This window comes from Myotis yumanensis, unplaced genomic scaffold (genome assembly GCF_028538775.1).
Source record: "Myotis yumanensis isolate MYYU_CA2020_CCGP unplaced genomic scaffold, mMyoYum1.0.hap1 SCAF_4, whole genome shotgun sequence".
In the NCBI taxonomy this organism is placed as follows: Eukaryota; Metazoa; Chordata; class Mammalia; order Chiroptera; family Vespertilionidae; genus Myotis; species Myotis yumanensis.
The window spans coordinates 81,840,548-81,863,078 of record NW_027223755.1 but is presented as its reverse complement, the minus strand read 5'-3'; the positions used below and the strand labels follow the sequence as shown (position 1 = coordinate 81,863,078).

The 22,531-nt window shown below is 47.0% G+C and overlaps 1 protein-coding gene and 1 long non-coding RNA gene across 2 annotated transcripts in view; one reads left to right on the top strand and one right to left on the bottom strand.

The window, feature by feature from the left end:
* Positions 1 to 1,781: 1,781 nt before the first annotated feature.
* On the bottom strand, positions 1,782 to 15,491 carry LOC139008218 (uncharacterized). Its single transcript, XR_011471120.1, has 3 exons — positions 15,428 to 15,491; positions 14,581 to 14,721; positions 1,782 to 1,936 (listed from the first exon to the last, which is right to left on the bottom strand). It is a non-coding gene; the product is annotated as an uncharacterized lncRNA (long non-coding RNA).
* A 238-nt stretch (positions 15,492 to 15,729) lies between these two features.
* The window catches only part of BAZ1B (bromodomain adjacent to zinc finger domain 1B), a 74,383-nt gene continuing 67,581 nt past the window's right edge, over positions 15,730 to 22,531 (top strand). The window contains exon 1 of the mRNA XM_070412769.1: positions 15,730 to 16,195. Within this exon, the coding sequence (XP_070268870.1) occupies positions 16,089 to 16,195 (107 nt within the window). The 5' untranslated portion in view covers positions 15,730 to 16,088. The remainder of the gene's footprint in view (positions 16,196 to 22,531) is intronic.

The window sequence follows — 22,531 nt, the reverse complement described above, 5'->3', positions numbered from 1 at the left end:
GGTGAGGCAGAGAAGCTAGATAGGAGTCCGCGCTGTGGGCATGGTGAGGGCAGAATACAGCTAGGGCTCCGAGAAGGATCCTGGAGGCTTTGAGATCATAGAAGTTTTACAGAAGAGGTGGCCGTTGAGGCAGGGCCTTGAGGAATTTGTCTGGATGTGAGGAAAAACTACTCTGGGCAGGTTGGCATGAGCAAACAAATGGAGGCTATATGTATGTATAGGGAGTAACTAGAAAATTGGGTTTCTGTTGTTCTAACTTTTTATTTTGAGAATTTCCAAAACTACAGAAAGTTGAAAGAATAGTTTAATAAACTCTTAATCTAGATTCAACCAATATATTAACATTTTGCCATATTTGTTCTATATCTCAATACACATTTTTTCTTTTCTTTCCTGAATTACTTGAAAAGTGGTTGTCATTCTGACATTTGAGCCCTAAATATTTGAGCTTATATCAACTAAGAATAAAGACATTTCCCAACATGACCAGAGTTATCTTTTCATACCCAAGAAATTTAACAATGATTCAATATTATCTAATCAACATATTCAAATTTCCCAAACTGTCCCAACAAAGTACTTTAGTGTGGTTTCCTACATTCCTCCCAAATCCAGGATCTAATCTAGGGCCACACATGGCATTTAGTTCTCTTGTCTCTTTAGTCTCCTTTTAGGACATTTTCTGGGAGGGGGTGGATAGGTGTCTTTCATGTCAGCCATATTTTTGAAGGGTCCAGGCAGTTATTTGTAGGATGTCTCACAACTTGGATTTATCTTTCTTTTAAGGGTCTCAGGTTAAATGATTTTGGTTATATTTATTTCCCATTGCCTTATGGCAAGAGGGATATATTGTCAGTTTGTCCCATTAGTGATGCTGAGTTTGATCAGTTGGCTAAGATGGTGTCTGCCAGACTTCCACCTTCAGGATGCTTTTACATAAGCAAGATGTAGGGAGTGATAATTTTAGATGGCTCCCCAATGATTTTAGCATCCATTGGTGATCTATTTCTGAATCAATTACCTTATTGAAGTTTACAAAATGGTAATTTTTGTAAATCCATCATTCTTTTCACATTCATTCACTGACAGCTTTCTGTAAATAATAGATTTCCTTTCACTTCTGTTTTTTCTTTCTTATTTTTCATTTAATCTTTTTTGTTTTTTTTTGTTAATCCTCACCTGAGGATATTTTTCCCATTGATTTTTAGAGATTGGATGGAAGGAAGGAAGGGAGAGAGAAACATTGATGTGAGAGAGATACATTGAGTGGTTGTCTCCTGTATGCTCCCTTACTGGGGCCAGGATTGAACTTGCAACCCAGGTATGTGTCCTTAACTGGGAATTGAACCTGCAAAACTTTGGGGTACAGGCTGACACTCTAACCACTGGGAAACACTGGCCACAGCCTGTTTTCCTTTTTGCTGAGTATTATTACAGGCTCGTGGATTCCCTTTATATTCAACTAGTGAACCGGTGCATGGATTCGTGCACATTGAAAGGAAATTAATTAGGAGGTAGCCAGCGGGGCGGGACTGGGCCAGATGGGCTGGACATGCCCTGGAGCCAACCTCCCAGCGTCTGAGGAGTGAGCAGGGTCCCTCTGGCAGGTGGGGTCCCTTGGCCTGGCCTGTGGGGATCAGGCCGAAACCAGCTCTCCGACATCCCCCAAGGGGTCTCAGAATGCAAGAGGGCACTGTGCAAGTGTGCAATAAAGCAGATTCGGGCTGACAGTGCCCCAGCAACAACATAACCCACAGCCAAAGGTGGAATCGCGTGGCCCCACGAGGAATCGGGCTCCCTCCTCTCTGGTTTTGGGGTGCGTCACCCAAGAACAACTGCTGCCAAGTCACTGCAGCTCGGCAGCTCCTGTGTTGAGCGTCTGCCCCCTGGTGGTCCATGTGCGTCATAGCGACTGGTTGGACACTTAGCATCTACACTAATAAAAGAGAAACATGGTAATTAGCGTACGACCGCTACCCTTTTCATTGGATAATCAGTGAGTATATGCAAACTAACTGTCAGCCAAGATGGCGGCCTGCAGCCAGGCAGCTGGAAGCGAACATGAGGCTTGCGTGCTGCAGTGACTGCAGACTCCAACATTCCCCGCCTGCGCTGCAGGCCTCTTAGCCGGCAGTTTGAAACTTTGTAACAAATATAGCCGCCAGGAGCTCAGAGCTGAAGTTATACATTGTTTCGATTATAGAACGCAAACAAACCAGCAGCAGAGGCCTCAGAGCTAGAGCCAGAGCTAAAGCTGGCCCAGAATAAAAAAGAAAAAAAGGAGCGGTTGGGAGCTTTGGTCAATCGCCAGCCTGAAGGCAACCCTCAGCCCCTCACCCAGACTGGCCAGGCACCCCAGTGGGGACCCCCACCCTGAACCAGTACACCCTTCAGGGCAAACCAGCCGGCCCACAGGCCTCTATCCTATATAGTAAAAGGGTAATATGCCTCCCAGCACGGGATCAGCGGAGCCACGAGGCCTTCTGGCACCGGATCAGCGTGACAGGGGGCAGTGTCCAAACCCCCTGATCGCCCTGCGACTCTGTGTGTGACAGGGTGCGGCGTCCCAACCCCCTGATCGGCCTTGCTCTGTGTGTGACAGGGTGTGGCGCCCCAACGCCCCCTCCGCCCACAGGCCCTGCTCTGTGTGTGACAGGGTAGAGCCATAACCTCCCCATCCGCCCTGCCCTGAGTGTGACAGTGGCGGCGCCCCAACCCCCTGATCTGCCCTGCTCTGTGGGTGATAGAGGATGGCGCCCCAACCCCCTGATCCGCCCTGCTCTGTGTGTGACAGGGGGCGATGCGCTAACTCCCCTATCGGCCCTACTCTGTGAGTGACAAGGGGGAGCTCCTCAACCCCCTGATCGGCCCTGCTCTGTGCGTGACAGGGGTTAGCTCCCCAACCTCCTGATGGGCCCTGCTCTGTGCATGACAGGGGGGAGCTCCCCAACCCCCTGATGGGCCCTGCTCTGTGCGTAACAGGGGGCAGCGCCCCAACCCCCTGATTGGCCCTTCTCTGTGCGTGACAGGGGGTGGCGCCGCAATCTCCCCATCCACCCTGCCTTGAGTGTGACAGGGGGCGGTGCCCCAACCCCCAATCGGCCCTACCCTGAGTGTGACTGAGGGTGGCATCGCAACCTCCTGATCTGCCCTGTTCTGTGCATGACAGGGGGCGGCGCCCCAACTCCCCAATCGGCCCTGCTCTGAGCCTGACCAGGGGCTGCACCTAGGGATTGGGCCTGCCCTCTGCCACCCGGGGGGCAGGCCTAAGCCAGCAGGTCGTTATCTCCCGAGGGGTCCCAGACTGCGAGAGGGCACAGGCCGGGCTGAGGGACCCCGCCTTCCCCCCGGAGTGCACAAATTTTTGTGCACAGGGCCTCTAGTAATATATATAAAGTGCATTACTGTCATTTTTTTTCCTTTTAATCCTCACCTGAGGATATTTTTCCATTGGTTTTTAGAAAGAGTGGAAGAGAAAGGAAAGACAGAGAAATATTGATGTGGGAGAAATACATCGAATGGTTGCCTCCTACACGAGCCCTGACCAGGGCCTGGGTTGGGGAGGAGCCTGCAACCGAGATACGTGCCCTTGACTGGAATTGAACCCAGGACCCTTCGGTCTGCAGGCCAACACTCTGTCCACTGAGCCAAACTGGCTAGGGCTACTGTCATTTTTTTTAATGTTCAAATTGTCCCAGATTCAGCTTTTTGTGGCTCCTGTGTCCTTTTGACATGTTCCCATTAGTATTTGAGCAGTTCCTTACTTTCAGGAACAACAAGATATTCCTGACTCACCTTGAACATTGCTATTCCTAGTCATTTTTCAAGGAGCCTTGGATCCTCTTAGTAGGAAATGTTATTTAGAAACCTAGATAAACATGGCTTTGCTGAGTAATGAGTTTGAGGGATGTAGTAGAAAGACTGAGGACAGATTCTGAAGAGTCTTAAAGGTCAGACCAGGTAATTTTGTTTTACTTTCTTGGCTTTAGGAAGTCAATTATTAGAAGCCAAGAACAGGAAAGTGACAGTGTGCAAGATACCATGGAGAGGAAAGAGAGGGAGGCAAGGAGACAGATGGAAGGACATTGCCCACCTGATATATTTGCACATATTGAAAGGAGACATATTCAGTTTGGGGACAGAGTGAAGTAAGTATAGGTACATTGAAAACAAAGTAAAAATAGGCTGAAGGAAACCAGGGAAAACAAAAGAAGAAAGGAAATGTAATCAGTTCACCATGTGGATTGCAATATAATTATTTTGGGAATATTCTTTTTTTTAAAAAATGTATTTTATTGAATTTTTACAGAGAGGAAGGGAGAGAGATAGAGAGTTAGAAACATCAATGAGAGCCGAAACCGGTTTGGCTCAGTGGATAGAGCGTCAGCCTGCGGACTGAAGGGTCCCGGGTTCGATTCCAGTCAAGGGCATGTACCTGGGTTGCGGGCACATCCCCAGTGGGAGATGTGCAGGAGGCAGCTGATTGATGTTTCTATCTCATCAATGTTTCTAACTCTCTATTTCTCTCCCTTCCTCTCTGTAAAAAATCAATAAAATATATTAAAAATAGAAAAAAAGAAAAAAGAAACATCAATGAGAGAGAAACATCAATCAGCTGCCTCCTGCACACCTCCCACTGGGGATGTGCCGGCAACCCAGGTACATGCCCTTGACCGGAATCGAACCTGGGACCCTTGAGTCTGCAGGCCGACGCTCTATCCACTGAGCCAAACCGGTTTCAGCTATTCTTTTTTTAAAAATATAAATACTAGGGGCCCGGTGCACAAAATTCGTGCACTGGGGTGGGGTGTCCCTCAGCCCAGCCTGCCCCTTCTCACATACTGGGAGCCCTCAGGGGATGTCCTACTGACAGCTTAGGACCGTTCCCTGCTCCCCTTGGGGATAGGGCCTAAACCGCAGCCTGGCCTCCCTTTATGGGAGGTGACCGGGCTGATCAGGGGAAGGCACCAGCCCCATCACCCCGCTGCTGCAGCCACTGCCAGTCACCACAGCCAGCAAGGTTTTTTTCATCAACACGGACTCCAGTCCCTTCACCATGAAAAAATGACAACTTTCTTCAGGCATTTTCAAGATGTGTCTTTCATATAATAATTTCTTTTTTAAAAATATATATACTAGAGGCCCGGTGCACAAAAATTTGTGCACTCGGGGAGGGGGCAGGGGGGTCCCCCAGCCCGGCCTGTGCCCTCTCGCAGTCTGGGACCCCTCGGGAGATAATGATCTGCTGGCTTAGGCCTGCTCCTGGGTGGCAAAGGGCAGGCCCAATCCCTAGGTGCAGCACCTGGTCAGGCTCAGAGCAGGGCCGATTGGGGAGTTGGGGTGCCACCCCGTCATGCACAGAGCAGGGTGGATCGGGAGGTTTCGATGCCACCCTCAGTCACGCTCAGGGTAGGGCCGATTGGGGGTTGGGGCACCGCCCCCTGTCACACTCAAGGCAGGGTCGATGGGGAGGTTGCAGCGCCACCCCCTGTCATGCACAGAGCAGGGCCGATCTGGGGGTTGGGGCTCTGCCCCCTGTCACTCACAGAGCAAGGTCAATCAGGGGGTTGGGGAGCTCCCCCCTGTCATGCACAGAGTAGGGCCGATAGGGGAGTTGGGCACCGCCCCCTGTCACACACAGAGCAGAGCGGATCAGGGGGTGGGGCGCTGCACCTTGTCACACTCAGGGCAGGGCCAATGGGGAGGTTATGGCTCTACCCCATCACACACAGAGCCGGGCCCGTGGAGGGGGGTTGGGGCGCCACCCTCTATCACCCACAGAGCAGGGCCGATCAGGGGGTTGGGGAGCTCCCCCCTATCAGGCACAGAGCAGGGCTGATCACGGGGTTGGGGCGCCTTCCCCTGTCACCAACAGAGCAGGGCTGATAAGGAGGTTGTGGTCCCGCCCCCTGTCACTCACAGAGCCTCAGGGTGATCAGGGGGTTTGGGCGCTGCCCCCTGTCACACTGATCCTGGTGCCGGGAGGCCTCGCTGCTCCGCTGATCCCGGTGCTGGGAGGCATATTACCCTTTTACTATATAGAATAGAGGCCTGGTGCATGGGTGGGGGCCAGCTGGTTTGCCCTGAAGGGTGTCCTGGATCAGGGTGGGGGTCCCCACTGGGGTGCCTGGCCAGTCTGGCTGAGGGGCTGAGGGCTGTTTTCAGGCTGGTGGGTTGACTGAAGCTCCCAACCGCTCCTTTTTTTCTTTTTCTTTTTAATTCTGGGCCAGCTTTAGCTCTGAGGCCTCGGCTTTCAGTTTCTGGCCTTTGTTTTTCCTTCTGTATTTGATACAATGTTGCGGTCCAGCTGACTGAAGCCTGGCTGACTAACGCAGATTTCTGGGGTTTTGTTTAGCGTCTATATTTGCAACATAGTTGCTTAGAGTTGCAGCTGAGATGCTGGCAAGTGAGGAGGGGAACGTTGGAGTCCGCCGTCACTGGAGCAAGCAAGCCTCCCTGTTCGCTTCAGTGCATGGCTGCCGGCCGCCATCTTGGCTGACAGTTAATTTGCATAAGGATATGCTGATTAGCCAATGGGAAGGGTAGCGGTCAAACGCTAATTACCATGTTTCTCTTTTATTAGTGTAGATTTTTTATTGATTTTTTACAGAAAGGAAGGGAGAGAGATAGAGAGTCAGAAACATCGATCAGCTGCCTCCTGCTCATCTCCCACTGGGGATGTGCCCGCAACCCAGGTACATGCCCTTGACCGGAATCGAACCTGGGACCTTTCAGTCCGCAGGCCGACGCTCTATCCACTGAGCCAAACCGGTTTTGGCAATAATAATTTCTTTATTATTTTTTTTATCCTCACCTGAGGATATGTTTCCATTGATTTTTAGAGAATGTGGAAGAGAAAGGGAAAGACAGAGAGAAACAACAAAGTGAGAGGAACACTTTGATTGGTTGCCTCCTGCATGAGCCCTGACCTGGGCCCCAGCCAGGGAGGAGCCTGCAACCGAGGTACATGCCCTTGGTCAGAATTGAACTCAGACCCTGCCATCGGCAGGCCAAGGCATTATCCACTGAGCCAAACCGGCTAGGGCAGGATATGACATTTCTTAGCCCTCCAGCAGCGGACCTTCGGTTTTTCGCCAGGAGTGTGGTGAAAAACCCTAGATCACCTTTTTGGATTCTTATTACCCAAGTTACTAAGAATATTACCAGTGGCATACAGGGAGCTTAACCAATGAGCGGTCAGAAAAGGTGTTTCCTCTGTAGTTCACACCAATCGCCAGCTTGCCGCCCCGCCCCAGGCCTGATGCCTCTGGCCCAGGCTTCAGGCCTGGGCAGGGGACCCCCAGACCCCTCCGATTGCCAGCTCCACCCCCCACCCAGGCCTGACGCCTCTGGCCCAGGCATCAGGCCTGGGCAGGGGACCCCCATATCCTCCCGATCACCGGCTCCACCCCCCACCCAGGCCTGACGCCACGGCCAGAGGTGTGACCTCCATCACCCGATGGCAGGATTGGCCCCTTGCCCAGGCTGACGCCTCCGCCAGAGGTGTCAGGCCTGGGCAGGGGACCCCCATCTCCCCCCGATCACCACTTCACCGCTTCTGGGGCTTCTGGGGCCAGCCTGCGGCCCAGGGTGGCAGCTCGCACTGGCGGCTGCGCTGTCCCACCCTGCCTGCAGTATGCAAATTAGCCACCATCTTTGTTGGTGGTTAATTTGCATATGACACTGATTAGCCAATGGGAGGCATAGCGAAGGTTTGGTCAATTACCATGTTTGTCTATTATTGATAGGATATTTTATTGGTTTTTTACAGAGAGGAAGGGAGAGAGATAGAGAGTTAGAAACATTGATGAGAGAGAAACATCGATCAGCTGCCTCCTGAACACCCCCCACTGGGGATGTGGCTGAAACCAAGGTACATGCCCTTGACCAGAATCGAACCTGGGACCTTTCAGTCCACAGGCCGACGCTCTATCCACTGAACCAAACTGGTTAGGGTAGGAATATTCTTATATATGTATGTAATGTTTTTGGGGAAAGAAGGCTATGTCCTCATCTTTTAATGAAGAAAGTCAGCAGCTAATATTAACACTGAAAAATTAAAGAATAGCATTACATAGGTTAGAAATATGGAGGTAAATACCAGAGGAAACAGCTTAAAAACTTTAAAATGGCTGCCCAGGGGAGCAGGAAATAGATGGGATGGTGCTGCCAGGCTTCTTTTTGTAGAAATATTTGGTTTTGTGTGTGTGTGTGTGTTTTTTAACTGTTTATGTTTCCTTTTAGTGTTATTTATTTTTAAAAAAAATGTTTTTATTGATTTTTTTAGAGAGAGAGGGGGAGGGAGGGAGATAGAAACATCATTGATCCACTGCCTCCTGCACCACGCCCCCCCCTCCGCCCCCCGAAATGGAGCCCGCAACCCAGGCATGTGCTCTGACCAGGAATCAACTGGGGACCTCTGTTTCATGGGTCGATGCTCAACCACTGAGCCACACAGTCTGGGTGCACCCTAAGGGTTTTAAGGGTGGAGATTTTGGGTGAGGTCCCAGGGGAGGATTTCAATAGAATATTTAGCAGTGTTCCTGGTGTGTCCTTTCAGGATTGTGGTCTCCTCTGACTGATTGGCCAGCACCCAGGGCAAAGGTCATTTTTCAATGCAGCTGGTCCTGAGGCTGGTTTTGTTGCTTATCTGGACCTGGAGCTGAAATACAACTGAGGCAAACCCATGACCAGCAATATGCTAGGAGAGGCAAAGTCACCCTGAGGGTGAGGTCCCACCCTACAATTGATTGTCCCTTGCTACCTGGGGCTTTCCACCCTGCTGACCTCCAGCGGTACCTGGCCCATTGTTTTGCTCTGCTCTTGCCTGTCTGACTGTGTACAATAGTTTTAGCCCCTGTTTTGCTTCCCATGGTCTCAGTTACCCAAGATCAATCATGGCCTGAAAATATTAAATGAAAAATCCCAGAAACAAATTCAAGGGTTTTAAACTGCACGCCTTTTCGGAAATTGCTGTTTTGCTCAGGACATGAATCATCCCTTTGTTCATGGTATCCACGTGGTACAAGCTTCTTACTTGTCAGTCACTTAGTAGCCCTCTCAGTTACTGGCGAAGTGGCTGTGTTCAAGAACCCTTATTTTACTTAACAATAGCCCCAAAGCACAAGAGTAGTATGCAGGCAATTCATATGTACCAAAGAGAAGCCATTAAAGCGTTCCTTTAAGTGAAAAGGTATGTATAGGAGGGAAAAGTGTAGGCTGTGTAAACAAAAACTTTCATGGCTGAAATCCTTTTTAAAAGAAAGGGTTTACTGAGCCAAATGCTAGCCAGAAGAACCAGGTCCTGGAGCATGAATTCTAAACCACCAGCAGCAGGGCGAGATGAAGACAACATATTCCTTGGGTCTTCTAAGAAAACAGTTTGGCAAAGAAAGATGTAAATTGTTTTGAAAGAATTTACGTTGGCTATAAAGGGGGTAATAGAAGGTGAAGTGGGGCTTGTTCAGAGTCTAGACTTGTAAGGAAGAAGCATTTGCTTCTTCGGATTGGTTGTGGGCAACTGTGGGGGACATTCAAGTGTAAACAAATGGACTTACCTGATAGTCATACTCAGCTATTCTCTTTAGATAATCCAGTGGAAATAGCCACTTGAAAGTTAATTCAAAGTTTTAACATACATTCAGGAATGCAAGTAGTCTTTTGTTGGCCTTGCCCTTTAGCTGTTAACTGATTAACCTCTATCTCCTCCTTCCACCCTCAGGTCTGCTGTAATTTAATTTAGCACTTCTCAGAATTTTTTCTTTGTCATATATAAAGGTTCCGTACTATCTATGGTTTCAGGCATCCACTGGGGGTCTTGGAACTTTCCCCTGAGTATAAGGGTGGTGGAGACTACTGTATCTGGTTTACCCTGTAGCTGTAGAGCTCAAGAGAGGTCAAGGCTGACCCTTCAAGGTTGTGAGAAAGGTGGAGCCATTAATAGAAATAAAAAACACCCAGACTTGGCTGGTGTGGGTCAGTTGGTTGAGCTTCGTCCCATGCACTGAAAGGTCCCTGGTTCAATTCCTGGTCAGGGCACATACCCAGTCTGCAGGTTCAGAGTATTTGTGTGGGGCAACCAATCGATCCTTCTCACATTGATGTTTCTCTCTCTCTCGAATCAATAAAAACATATTTAAATAAATTAATAAAGTAAAATAAAAATGCCCAGAGAAAGCCAACGATGGAGGAAAGGGAAATAATAAACTGTGGTTTTGGCCCTGGCCAAATAGCTCAGTTGGTTAGAGTGTCGTCCCAATAAACCAAGGTTGAAGATTCCTTCCTTGGTCAGGACATATATAAAGAATCAAACAATGGCCCAGCTGTTGTGGCTAAGTGGTTGAGCTTCAACCTATGAACCAGGAAGTCAGTTTGATTCCCAGTCAGGGAACACGCCAGGTTTGTGGGCTCAGTCCAACGTGCAGGAGGCAGCCAATCAATGATTCCCTCTCCACACTGATGTTTCTATCTCTCTCTTCCTCTCCTTTCCTCTCTTAAATAAATAAAAATATATTTTAAAAAATCAAACTGTGTTTTTGGGCTGTGTTGAATTTGAGGAACCAACAGAACGGTCAGAAGAAGACCAGCCAGAAGCTGGAAATGTTTAAGGAAGGGTTTATGATTACATCAGTGAAGCATTGGTCCCACTTCTTGGAATATATTCTAAGAATCCTGTAACACCAATTAGAAATCAGAAAGAATATATGCACCCCTATGTTCATAGCAGCATAATTTACAATAGCTAAGATCTGGAAACAGTCCAAGTGCCCATCAGTAGATGAGTGGATAAAAAAGCTGTGATATATTTACACAACGGAATAATATGCGACTGAAAAAAGGAGCTCATGCCCAACCCGTATGGTTCAGTGGTTGAACGTCGACTTATGAACCAGGAGGTCACAGTTTGATTCCTGCCCACATGCCAGGGTTTCGGGTTCAATCCCCATAGGGGGTGTGTAGGAGGCAACCGATCAGTGATTCTCTCTCATCATTGATGTTTCTATCTCTCCCTCTCCCTTCCTCTCTGAAATAAATAAAAATATATTTTAAAAATTAAAATAAAAAGGAGCTCATATCCTTTGTGACAGCATGGATGGACCTGGAGATTATTATGCTAAGTGAAATAAACCAGTTAAAGACAAATATCACATGATCTCACTTACATGTGGAATCTAATGAACAAAATAAACTATCAACAAAATAGGTCCAGAGACATAGATGCACAGAACAGACTGACAGATCTTAGAGGGGATGGAGGTGGAGGGGCCAGGAAGAGATTAACTAAAGAACACAAATGCATATAGGCATAGCCTATGGACACAGACAATAGTGTGGTGAAGGCCTGGGGTTGGGCAGGGGCTGGGTGGAAGACAGCAAAGGAGGGGAAATGTGGGAAACCGTTTATTGTCTTTACTAGCTGATAAGCGTAGACAGAGACACCCCCCCCCCCCCCCCCCCCCAAGGCTGGGTGCCTCTGAAGCCCTAGCAAAGGTTGGAGCTAGGCGCCACCTCTGTTTGTCTAGACAGTGGTAGCTGAAACTATTCCCCTATTTATTATTATGTAAATCCTTACTGATGGGCTAGTCTGCCTGTTAATGGGGGGGGGTTGCCTGCCTAAGGGCTATGCTATGGGTGCATCCCAGATCAATAAAAGCTTGGTGAGGCCTGAGCACGGGTGGAAGTCCTTCCCCTTGAGTTGGACTTGCCCGCCTGGTCCCCCAATATTTCCAATTATCTCTTGTCTTTTCATTTTCATTTGTGTGTGGCTCTGCTTCCAGTTCGTGAACCCTGATCCACGCGGACGTGGGAAGGAAACACTCAACAGTGAAAATAGGGGACATCTGTAATATTGTCAACAATAAATTAAAAAAAAAAAGTCATTGAGGCCCTGGCAGGGTAGCTCAGCTGGTTAGAGTATTGTCTGGATATGCCAAGGTTGCAGTTTGAACCCTGTTCAGGGCACATACAAGAATCAACTAATGAAAGCATAAATAAGTGTAAATCGATGTTTCTCTCTTTCAAATCAATCTTTTAAAAGAATCAATGAAAGTATTAGAAAAAAAAAGAAAGTATTAGAACAGAAAACTGCTAACTGCATTGACTTAGTCTCTCCCTTTTTTTAAAAAATATATTTTATTGATTTTTTACAGAGAAGAAGGGAGAGGGATAGAGAGTTAGAAACATCGATCAGCTGCCTCCAGCACACCTCCTACTGGGGATGTGCCTGCAACCAAGGTACATGCCCTTGACTGGAATCGAACCTGGGACCTTTTAGTCTGCAGGCCGAGGCTCTATCCACCAAGCCAAACCGGTTAGGGCAGTCTCTCCCTTTTTATTTATTGTTTTGTTAATCCTCACTAGAAGATAATTTTTCCATTGTTTTTCAGAGTGGAAGGGAGGGAAATGGGGAGGGGACTGGGGGGGAGAGAAACATCAAAGTGAGAGAGACACAGCCATTGGTTGCCTCCCACACATGCCCTGAGTTGGGGGGGGGGGGGGGGCGCGGGAAGAGTGAACTGCATCATGAATTGAACCCCCAATCCTTTGGTGCACAAGCCCACACTCTAACCACTGAGCACCATGAGCTAGGACTCCCCTTTATCCTATATAATAAAGAGGTAATATGCAAATGACATCACTCCAACACACAAGATGGCCACCCCCATGTGGACACAAGATGGCCAGCAAGGGAGAGCAGTTGGGGGCAACCAGGCCTGCAAGGGAGGGCAGTGGGAGCGACCAGGCCTGCAGAGGAGGGCAGTTAGGGGCAATCAGGCCGGCAGGGGAGCAGTTAGGTGTCGATCAGGCTGGCAGGGGAGTGGTTAGGGGGTGATCAGGCTGGCAGGCAGGCCAGCGGTTGGGAGCCAGCAGTCCTGGATTCTGAGAGGGATGTCCAACTGCCCTGTGGGATCGGGCCTAAATGGGCAGTCAGACATCCCTCGAGGGGTCCCAGATTGGAGAGGGTGCAGGCTGGGCTGAGGGACAGCCCCCTCCCCCCCACTTGCATGAATTTTGTGCAACTGGGCCTGGTCCCCCTGCAACTGCCCTCCCTTGCAGGCCATCTTGTGTCCACATGGGGGCAGCCATCTTTGACCACATGGGGGCGGCCATCTTTGACCACATGGGGGCGGCCATCTTGTGCTGGAGTGATGGTCAATTTGCATATTATCTCTTTATTATATGGGATAAAGGAGAGTCCTAGCTCATGGTGCTCAGAACAAGCCCACAACCCTGGCATGTGCCCCTGACTGGAATCAAACCCAGGACCCTTCAGTCTGCAGGCTGAGGCTCTATCCACTAAGCCAAACCAGCTAGGGCATGGGCTCCCTTTTTTTGATATCTTCAGTACAAATGTTAAAATACTGTGTTAATCAGTTCCATTGTTTATAAATTTGAGACACAGAAATAGAGGACATACACCAAGCAAGAGTCATATTAAAGGTTTGTTTGTTTTTATATTGTAAACTAATATATAATCACTATAGAAAACAAACAAGAAAACCAACCATAATCCCACCTCTCCAAGATAAGCACTGTTCTTTATTTGGGGAGGCCCTTATTAACTCATTTTGGGGCTCTAGTTGACAACCCATCCTCACAAAACTACATCTCTAGGTTCAAACATTCCAACTGTGTTCTGGATGGCTCATCAGTGAGCTCATTGAGTCTCCCAGTCTAGAGCTCTACCAACACCAGGGCTGGATTCCAGCCCATTTTGGGCCCAAGTGCTGAAATGATTATGGTACCTATTCTTGTGGGCAATTAGATGCCGTTTTTAAAATATCAGTATTTTCCAAATATTTGTTTTTTAATTTTTGTTTTGTTTTTCTTAATGTTTTTGGAGTATTTATTGTGTGTAGTCAGCTCTTAGCTATCTAGTCCTTCAAATGTCTATCCCATTAGTCATCCAGTCTGTGCCTCTCAAATCTGTCTGCTAGTCTCCACTGATCTTGTTACATTTGGGGCCCTTGGTGTCACTGCCACAAACAACTGCAGTTCTCTTCTAAGTGGTCACTCCAACCATCACATGCTGTGGCCAAGGGGATCACTTCTTTTCCCACTTCCATCTCTTGGTATTTTTTGCCTCAAAACCCCTATGTTTTTAAAAAATATATATTTTATTGATTTTTTTACAGAGAGGAAGGAAGAGGGATAGAGAGTTAGAAACATCAATGAGAGAAACATCGATCAGCTGCCTCCTGCACACTCCCTACTGGGGATGTGCCCGCAACTAAGGTACATGCCCTTGGTCGGAATCGAACCTGGGACCCCTGAGTCCGCAGGCCGACGCTCTATCCACTGAGCCAAACCAGTTAGGGCAAAACCCCTATGTTTTAGGCACATGTCCTGAATTTACCAAGTCTGCCCTGCTGCTCCCTCTGCCTACAATGTTTGTGTCTCATTTCTTTGTCTAGTCCAGTGCAACTTATCTTTTTACAATCAACTCAAATACCATATCCCCTGAGAAGAAACCTAATCCTCTTAGAAGAAATGGCTACTCAAGGAAGACGACCTTCCTTTTCTGCTAGGTGATCACAGAAGGCTTCACAGAAATGGCGTCTGGTCTGATTTAGCACTTACCTTTTACTGGGGGTATTCTTCTCACCTCAAGGTGAAAAAAAAGGAGAAGAAAATCTGGTGTTGTTATTCTGCATTCCCGGACACCCAGCAGTCTATTCCTGTCGAGTAGGCTTCGAAGGATGTTCTGGGGCCACTGAGGATCTTTGAACCAAGGAAGACAATTTAATGGGGAGAAAATGATAGTCAGTGTGTTTCTGATTGCACTGAACACCCAAACAGACTTTGGACTATTTGGGCATAGTCTGCATGGAGAAGCAGCTTAAATGTCTTCATTTCCAGGCAGTTATTGCCGTCTTCTTACTTTGGTCAGCACTCATCACTTAGAATTATTATTTATCTCTTACTTTTTCAGGGGAGTCTAACACAGGGCCCTGAACATTGTAGGTGCTAGTAATTATGATTTGAAGGGAAGGATGTCTCTTTAATAAGTATGTCCTTTAGTACATTTTTCCGAGAGATTCCATATTATCCTTTCCAGCAAGCCCTAAGTAGCACCATACCAATATCCAGGTCTCAACCACACTTTCATCCAGCAGTAAACTCTGGGGTGAGCAAGGCTGGGGCTCAAGTTGTCCTTCAGTAGAACCTTTGCTTGGACAAGGTCTTGGGGTTACTTCCCGCCAAACCCTCTTCCCATCCGCTCCACGCGCGCATCTCCGGGCGTGGCTGAGCGCGGCGCCTTTAAGAAGGGGGCGGAGCACAAGTGGAAAGACAAAGCCCCTGGTCGCGCGCTCCCCTTCCCCCCTCCAGCGCACCACACGGACAGTGATGCCCGGATGTCGGTGTCGCCGTCAGTGTCACAGATGGCGTAGTGTCTGTATGTGTTAGGAGGCTTCTCTTGTCTCACCTCCTTGAATTTCCGACTTTTCGGTTTTCCGCTACCTCCCACTTTCAACTCCACTGCTGGAGGCCTGCACGCCAGTCACCGGTGCTTACATAACGTGACCTTTCACCTCTTCATACTGCCCTCTAGTGCGTTGCAACCCAACTACGCAGTCGGGGAAGGGGGCTGGATCCAAGCGCAGAGCGGCAGTTCCTCTGAGCCAATAGACTGTGAGCGCTGGCTAGCTCTCCGCCTATTGGAGCATTCGCCACCGGCGCCACAGGAGAGCAAGTTAGTGTGTGTCTTGGCCGGGCGGGGGGTGGGGAGGAGGGGAATCTCCCGCCATTTTTCAATAATTTCCTCCTGTGCAGCTGAGGAGTCGTGACTGCCGAACGCGGGGACCAGTAGCGAAGGTTGGCTGGAGGCTGCCAGCCTGCGCAGCGGTGTGCGTGGGAATTCTGCGTCCTTGCGTCCCGTTCTTTGGCCCTCGCGCGGCCGCGCCACCAGCGAGGGAGCTGATTTCTCGCCGCCCTCTCACCCCTCCCCTCCCCCACACGGCTCCCGGGAGCCTGGCTCGCTCCGGGCCGCGGGGCCTAGTGTTGCGCCGCGGGCTCGCGGAGCAGCCGCTGTCTCCGCTGCCGCTGCTGCTGCCGCTGCCGCCGCCTCCACCACCACCACCGCCGCGATGGCGCCGCTGCTGGGCCGCAAGCCCTTCCCGCTGGTGAAGCCGCTTCCCGGCGAAGAGCCGCTCTTCACTATCGCGCACACTCAGGAGGCCTTCCGCACCCGGGAGTATCCTTTTCCAGCCGCGCCGGCCTGGCCGCCCGCGGGGTGGGCCGGGGGCTCGTCGGACCGGGGGCCACGCAGCCCCGCGCGGGGGGGGCAGCTGTCAGCGTACCGATGCCCGCGGGCCTACACCGTGAGTCCGATCCCGCGGCTCTGGGCGGGGAAGCGGGCGGCGGTGGTGAGGACCGGCGCCGTACCGGGCGCTACGGAGCCCCGCGCCCTCTATCCATTCCCCGGCACCGCACTTTGTCCCCGGGCCTCGCCATCCAGGAGCGACCCCCACCACCACACCCCCTGGGGTTGGCTTTAGACCCAGGTACCACAGAGAGCGGGGTTTCCTTTGCCTTTTTTTTTTTTTTTTTTTAAATTAAACCTTCAAGTGAAGTTTTTAAAATGGTACCCATGTGGCCTCGTGATCCGGCTGGTACAAGTCGACTGCGTTTTACCCCATCTCTGCGGGGGCGCGTGTGTTTTTCTCCTGGTGGACTTGAGGTGACAGAGCCGTGAGGCACGAAACCAAGGATAAGTTCCACACTTGGAGGGGAAGGAAGGAAAGTTACTTTGGAGGAGCTGCTGTCTTTCCCTATCCGTGCACAGGTTTGGAATTTTGACGACTTAGGAGATCGGTGATTGTTTTTAAGTAAAATTAAAAAATAGATACCAAGACATACTTAGAGTTTTTATGTTGTAACTTAAGATCACGAGGCTGATGTTTTATATACGAAGCATCGTCTCTAATCATTGTTTTCTTGAACAGGCTTAGTTTTTTGGTTAAAAGTTGTACAACTTCTTTATTATTATTTCTTAATGGATGCCAGTTGAGTCCTTTCGACGCTTATGTGTAAAAAAAAGATCTTTGAATCAATCTTTCTTTAATGTACAGAAAGCTTCAAGAAGGCTAGTGTATTTAGTTTTGTCAGCCCCTTCCCTGTGGTAGGACTTGATTTCTTGTAGTTTCTGCTTGCTTTTGTACAGAGGAGGAAGTGCCCAGGTGAGGGATATAATTTGATTTCATTTCTTTTTGCTCACTCCTTTACTGTACTTTAAAAAAAATCTTCACCCGAGGATATGTTTTAATTGATTTGAGAGAGGGAGAGAGAGAGAAACATTGCCTCCTGTATGTGCCGGTAGGTACTAGGGATCAACTGCAGCTGAGGTATGTGCCTTGACCTGGATGGGAACCCCGACACGTTTTGGTGTACCAGAGGAACGCTCCAACTAACTGAGACACCCGGCCAGGGCTAATGTAATAATTTATAGGATAATTTCATTCGTGTTCGATTGCAGTTTGTGACTGTTGGGTGTTTACATATAAAAAGAAACCTGGAAAGTGCTTAGGAAGGCTCTTGAAATATAATTATAGCATCTTAGAGCTGAATGGGTCTTGGAGGTGTTTAGGTTCTCCTGCCTGCTTTGCCAGGTGGTCCCAGAGAATTGAGAGTGACACACACTGAAAATGATGAGAGCCGGAGTAGAATCCAGTGCTTTTCCTACCTCATCCCTGTACCTAAATTAAAACCATGGAATGGTACTTCTTCTTTTTAATGATGTTAGTCCACTTTTGTGTCAGTTTGTGGTATAAGATAAGGTCCATGTCCTGGCCGGTTTGGCTCAGTGGATAGAGCGTCGGCCTGCCGACTGGAGGGTCCCAGGTTCGATTCCGGTCAAGGGCATGTACCTTGGTTGCAGGCACATCCCATTGGGGGTGTGCAGGAGGCAGCTGATCGATGTTTCTCTCTCATCGATGTTTCTAACTCTCTATCCCTCTCCCTTCCTCTCTGTAAAAAATCAATAAAATATATTAAAAAAAAAAAAGATAAGGTCCATTTAAGGGAGGGGTGGGGATCCTAATCTGGTTCTTTTTATTGTCCTGTTAAGACTTTCAGATTGCTTTGGAGAAGTACTTGAGTTCTTCTAAATATAACATTCTAAGGTTGCCCTATTTTTTAAAAAAAAACATACCAAACATTGATAGAGTGAAAAATTACTTGTGGGAATCTGCCATATCCTTTTCAAATGTCATCTTTTGAGCAATTGATTCCTCACACTAATATTATCAGATGTTATTTTTTCAGGTATGATTCTAAAGGAGTATAAGAAACATGATATAGAAGAGACAAATTCTAAGTCCTTTAAGTACTGAGCCATGTAAAAGTGGCTGTAACTAGCTAATTTAGAACTGGCAGCACAGGCTTTTTCATATAATTTACTAAAATCTTTGAAATATAATGATATATATGAAGTGTTCCTCTTAATGGTGACAGTTGAAAACTGAAGGTTGAAACTTAATGGTATGTGTTTGATAAAAAATTCCCATACCAGTATTTGTAGAACCCTTTTAACAAAGGAATTCATAAATTGTGTTACATATTGGGGGTATATTGCCCACTTGGGAGTGTCTACAGTGGAAGCACTTTAGGAGGGTTTTTAAACTATTGTGTTTTGTGTTCACCAGGTTGGCATATTTATTTATTAGGCTATTAGGGATTTCTTAGAGAACAAGTACGTGGTTGGGTTTCAGCTGCATTTGAGATACTGTTATTTCCAGTTCTTAATTTATGTTTATAATTATGTTTTTAATAGGATTTGAGTAGTTTTCTTCTAAGTACTACCTTTTGGTTGCATGTATATTTTATAACAAATTTATATGATTTATTGACTTAAAGCTGTGTGTTGGTATGTTCTTAAAAGCATTATTATACATCTTAATTAAATTTACAGTGGTAGTTGTGAATGATGCACACATTTAATGACTGGATGTTATATATTGATGATTATGTTTTTTGTGCTGTGTCTTTGAATCTGTGCTACATAACTCCCTACTGAAGTACTTCAGGCAGGCCAGTAGTTGGGAAAATCTTAGTTGGGAAAATTCACTTTATCAGAATACTTTTAGTTAATTTACTTACTGATTTTAAAGAGAGAGGGAGGGAGAGAGACATTGATTTGTTGCTCCACCCATTCACGCACTCATTGCTTGATTTGAAAAAATGTATTTTTTAATTGATTTCAGAGAGGAAGGGAGAGGGAGAGAGAGAAACATAAATGATGAGAGAGAATCATTGACGGGCTGCCTCCTACACGCCTCCTACTGGGGACCAAGCCTGCAAACTGGGCGTGTGCCCTGACCTAGAATTGAACGCTCAACCACTGAGCCACACCAGCTGGGTTGATTCTTTTTCTTTTTAATTTTCTATTTTTTATTGAATTTACTTGGGTTATATTCATTAATAAAATTTTATAGATTTAAGGTGTGCAATTCTATAATACATCATCTCTATATTGTATTGTGTGTTTATCACCCAAGTCATGTCTTTTTCCATCACCATTTCATTTGATTCTTGTATGCGCCCTGACTGGGGATGGAACCAGCAATCTTGGCTTATGGGGACGATGCTTTACAAACTCAGCTACCCGGCCAGGGTCTATCAGAATCAATTCTTGATGTGATTATTTGACAGTAGTATGTTACATTGACTGTATTTAAGTCAAGGTGGGTTTTAAGGAGGAACTGAACCTACAAGCAGCCTGTTGTAGGTTAATATTTTTGTTGTATTGCTTTAACTGTCTTAGTTTCTAAAGCCTAGAAACAACTGGGTTATTCATTTTTTGCTGCATCAATATATGAGAACCTTTAGCTGGTGTAATGAGGAAGGGCTATTAGAATATGGCCAGAATAACTTGCTTGCCTAGAAAACCATGACTAGAGCATGTTGCGTTTGTTTGTTTGTTTTTTTCAGAGAGGGGAAGGGAGAGCGGGAGAGCGGGAGGGCGGGAGAGCGGGAGAGAAGGCTAGAAACATCTATGATGGGAGAGAATACTCCTGCACGCCCCCTACTGGGGATTGAGCCTGCAACCTGGGCAGGTGCCCTGATTGGGAATCAAACCAGTGATCTCCTGTTTTACAAGTCAACTCTCAATCACTGAGCTATACAAATGGGGCTAGAGCATGTTTTAAGAGTTGGAGTTGCAAGACAGGCTCTTATTGGACAGTGGAATACTGAGCTCTTATGTTAATTTCTATAATTTCTTTAACAAGCTATACCACTTTAGAGTGATTTATTTTATTAGAGGAAGGGAGGGAGGGAGGGAGAGAGAGAGAGACACTTATGGGTTGCCTCCTGAATGCATCCTGGCTAGGGATCCTAAAAACCTGGGTATGTGCCCTGATTGGGAATCGAACCTACCACCTTTTGGTGTATGGGACAATGCTCCAACCAACTGAGACACACTGCCCAGGGCTAGAGTTACTATTTTTATTTTTTATTTTATTCTTACCGAGGATATTTTTTTATTGACTTTGATTTTTTTAATATATTTGTTTTATTGATTTCAAGAGGGAAAGGGAGAAAAAGATAGAAACATTAATGATGAGAATCACTGATCAGCTGCCTCCTGCATGCTCCACACCAGGGATCAAGCCAGCAGTCTGGGCATGTGCCCCGACGGAATCAAACCCTGACCTCCTGGTTCATAGGTCAACGTTCAACCACTGAGCCATGCCGGCCGGGCATTCTATTGACTTTTAGAAAAGGTGGAAGGGAGGAGGGAGAGATTGAGGGAGACATCAATGTGAGAGAGAGATCAGTTGGTTGCCTCCCACACTGGTGGGTCTGGGGATCGAGCCTGTGACCCTTTGGTGCTTGGACAGACACTCTACACTCTCACCACTGAGCAACTCCGGCTAGAGTTATTTTTAACTTAATGACAAACTGGTCGAAAGAGAAAAAAATAGGATAAAAAGCAAATCTTGACTTGGTATTTTGTTGTCTCACTTAGAACTCTTAGGGTTATAGTTGTGCTTATTTAACCTCCATACTTTTCTGGACCACTTCCTTTCAGGCTATCAAGTCCTTTCTTCCTTTCTTCCTTCACTCACTCACTCCCTCACTCACTCAATTTATTTATTTGTTTGTTTGTTTTAATCCTCACCTGAGGATATTTTTTCCATTGATTCCTAGAGAGAATGGAAGGGGGGGAGGGAGAGAAATATCGGGAGAGAGACATGCCTTCCACAAGCGCCCCTTCCAGGGCTGGGGAACCTGCAACCAATGTATGTTCTCTTGACCAGGAATTGAACCCAAGACCCTTTGTGGGCTGAGGCTTTAACCACTTAGCCAAACTGGTCAGGGCTCAAGTACTTTACTGAGAAAAATGATTCTTACAAGGCGAAAAAACAAAGAAGCAGCATATTGTAGGGAGAGGTAGCCCTTGAACTCATGAAAAGTAGATGCATAATGAGATAGTCTAGGACTTGAAAATATCTTATCATTTATAGTTTATACAACCTTTGGAGAACTGCTTTGACATTTTCTCTCAATTATATGTACAGCAGTAGCTGGAACGTAAAAAACATCAATTGGCATTTGCTCTGAATGGTTATTTGAGAGTGAGTGACTTATTTTGGTAAGCTAAAATCTGAAATAGGATTTAGAGGCAGCTGTCTCAATATCCTTCTAGTCAGCCTTTTCTCCTTTCATTTTCATTTTTTTCTCTTGCTTTCTTTGAACATTAGTCAGAATAATAACCAGGACAAAATTATTTAAACTTAAAAATACCCAGTGTTAAGGGGTGTTGTAGGTATTTCAGTTTTAGCCTTTAAAAAAAAATTGATTTTAGAGCCCGGCTGGTGTGGCTCACTGGTTGAGTGTTGACCCCTGAACCAGGAAGCTCCAGTTTGATTACCTGTCAGAGAACATGACCAGATTTCAGGCATGATCCCCAGCAGGAGGTAGCCGATCAGTGATTCTCATCATTGATGTTTCTATCTCCCTTCCTCTCTCTGAAATGAATAAGAATATATGTTTAAAAAAATGAGTTAGAGAAAGGGGGAGGACGAGAGAGAAACATCAATTTGTTCCACTTATTTCTGCATTCATTGGTTGATTTTTGTATGTGCCCTGACCATCGAACCCACAACTTTTGGGTATTGGAACGATATTTGAACCAACTTGGTTTTAAAGTAATCAGAAGAAATGGTTTAAAAACAAGCAAAATTGAGAAAAAAGGAAGTTAAGGTGAGAAGCACACACAAAGCACCAGAAAAGAGGATTACCAGTGTAGCCAATTCAAATATTTTGCCTGGGTGAGAAATGAAGATCAGATGCTGGATTTGTTAATGGCTCTGTTTGCTATTGGCAAGGACTGACGAGAAATGTGTAAGTGGCTGCAGTTGGGGACTGAAGCAATGAGGATGATTCCCTCATTTCTGATTAGGGCACTAGGGCCATTCAGTGAGACTGGAATTATCTGTTAAAGTAGCAAGTTTAGGAGGATGAGGTGGGGAATAAGAATTTAGTTTAGAAACAGTTGGGTTTGAGGTATTATGAGGTATCTAGGCGG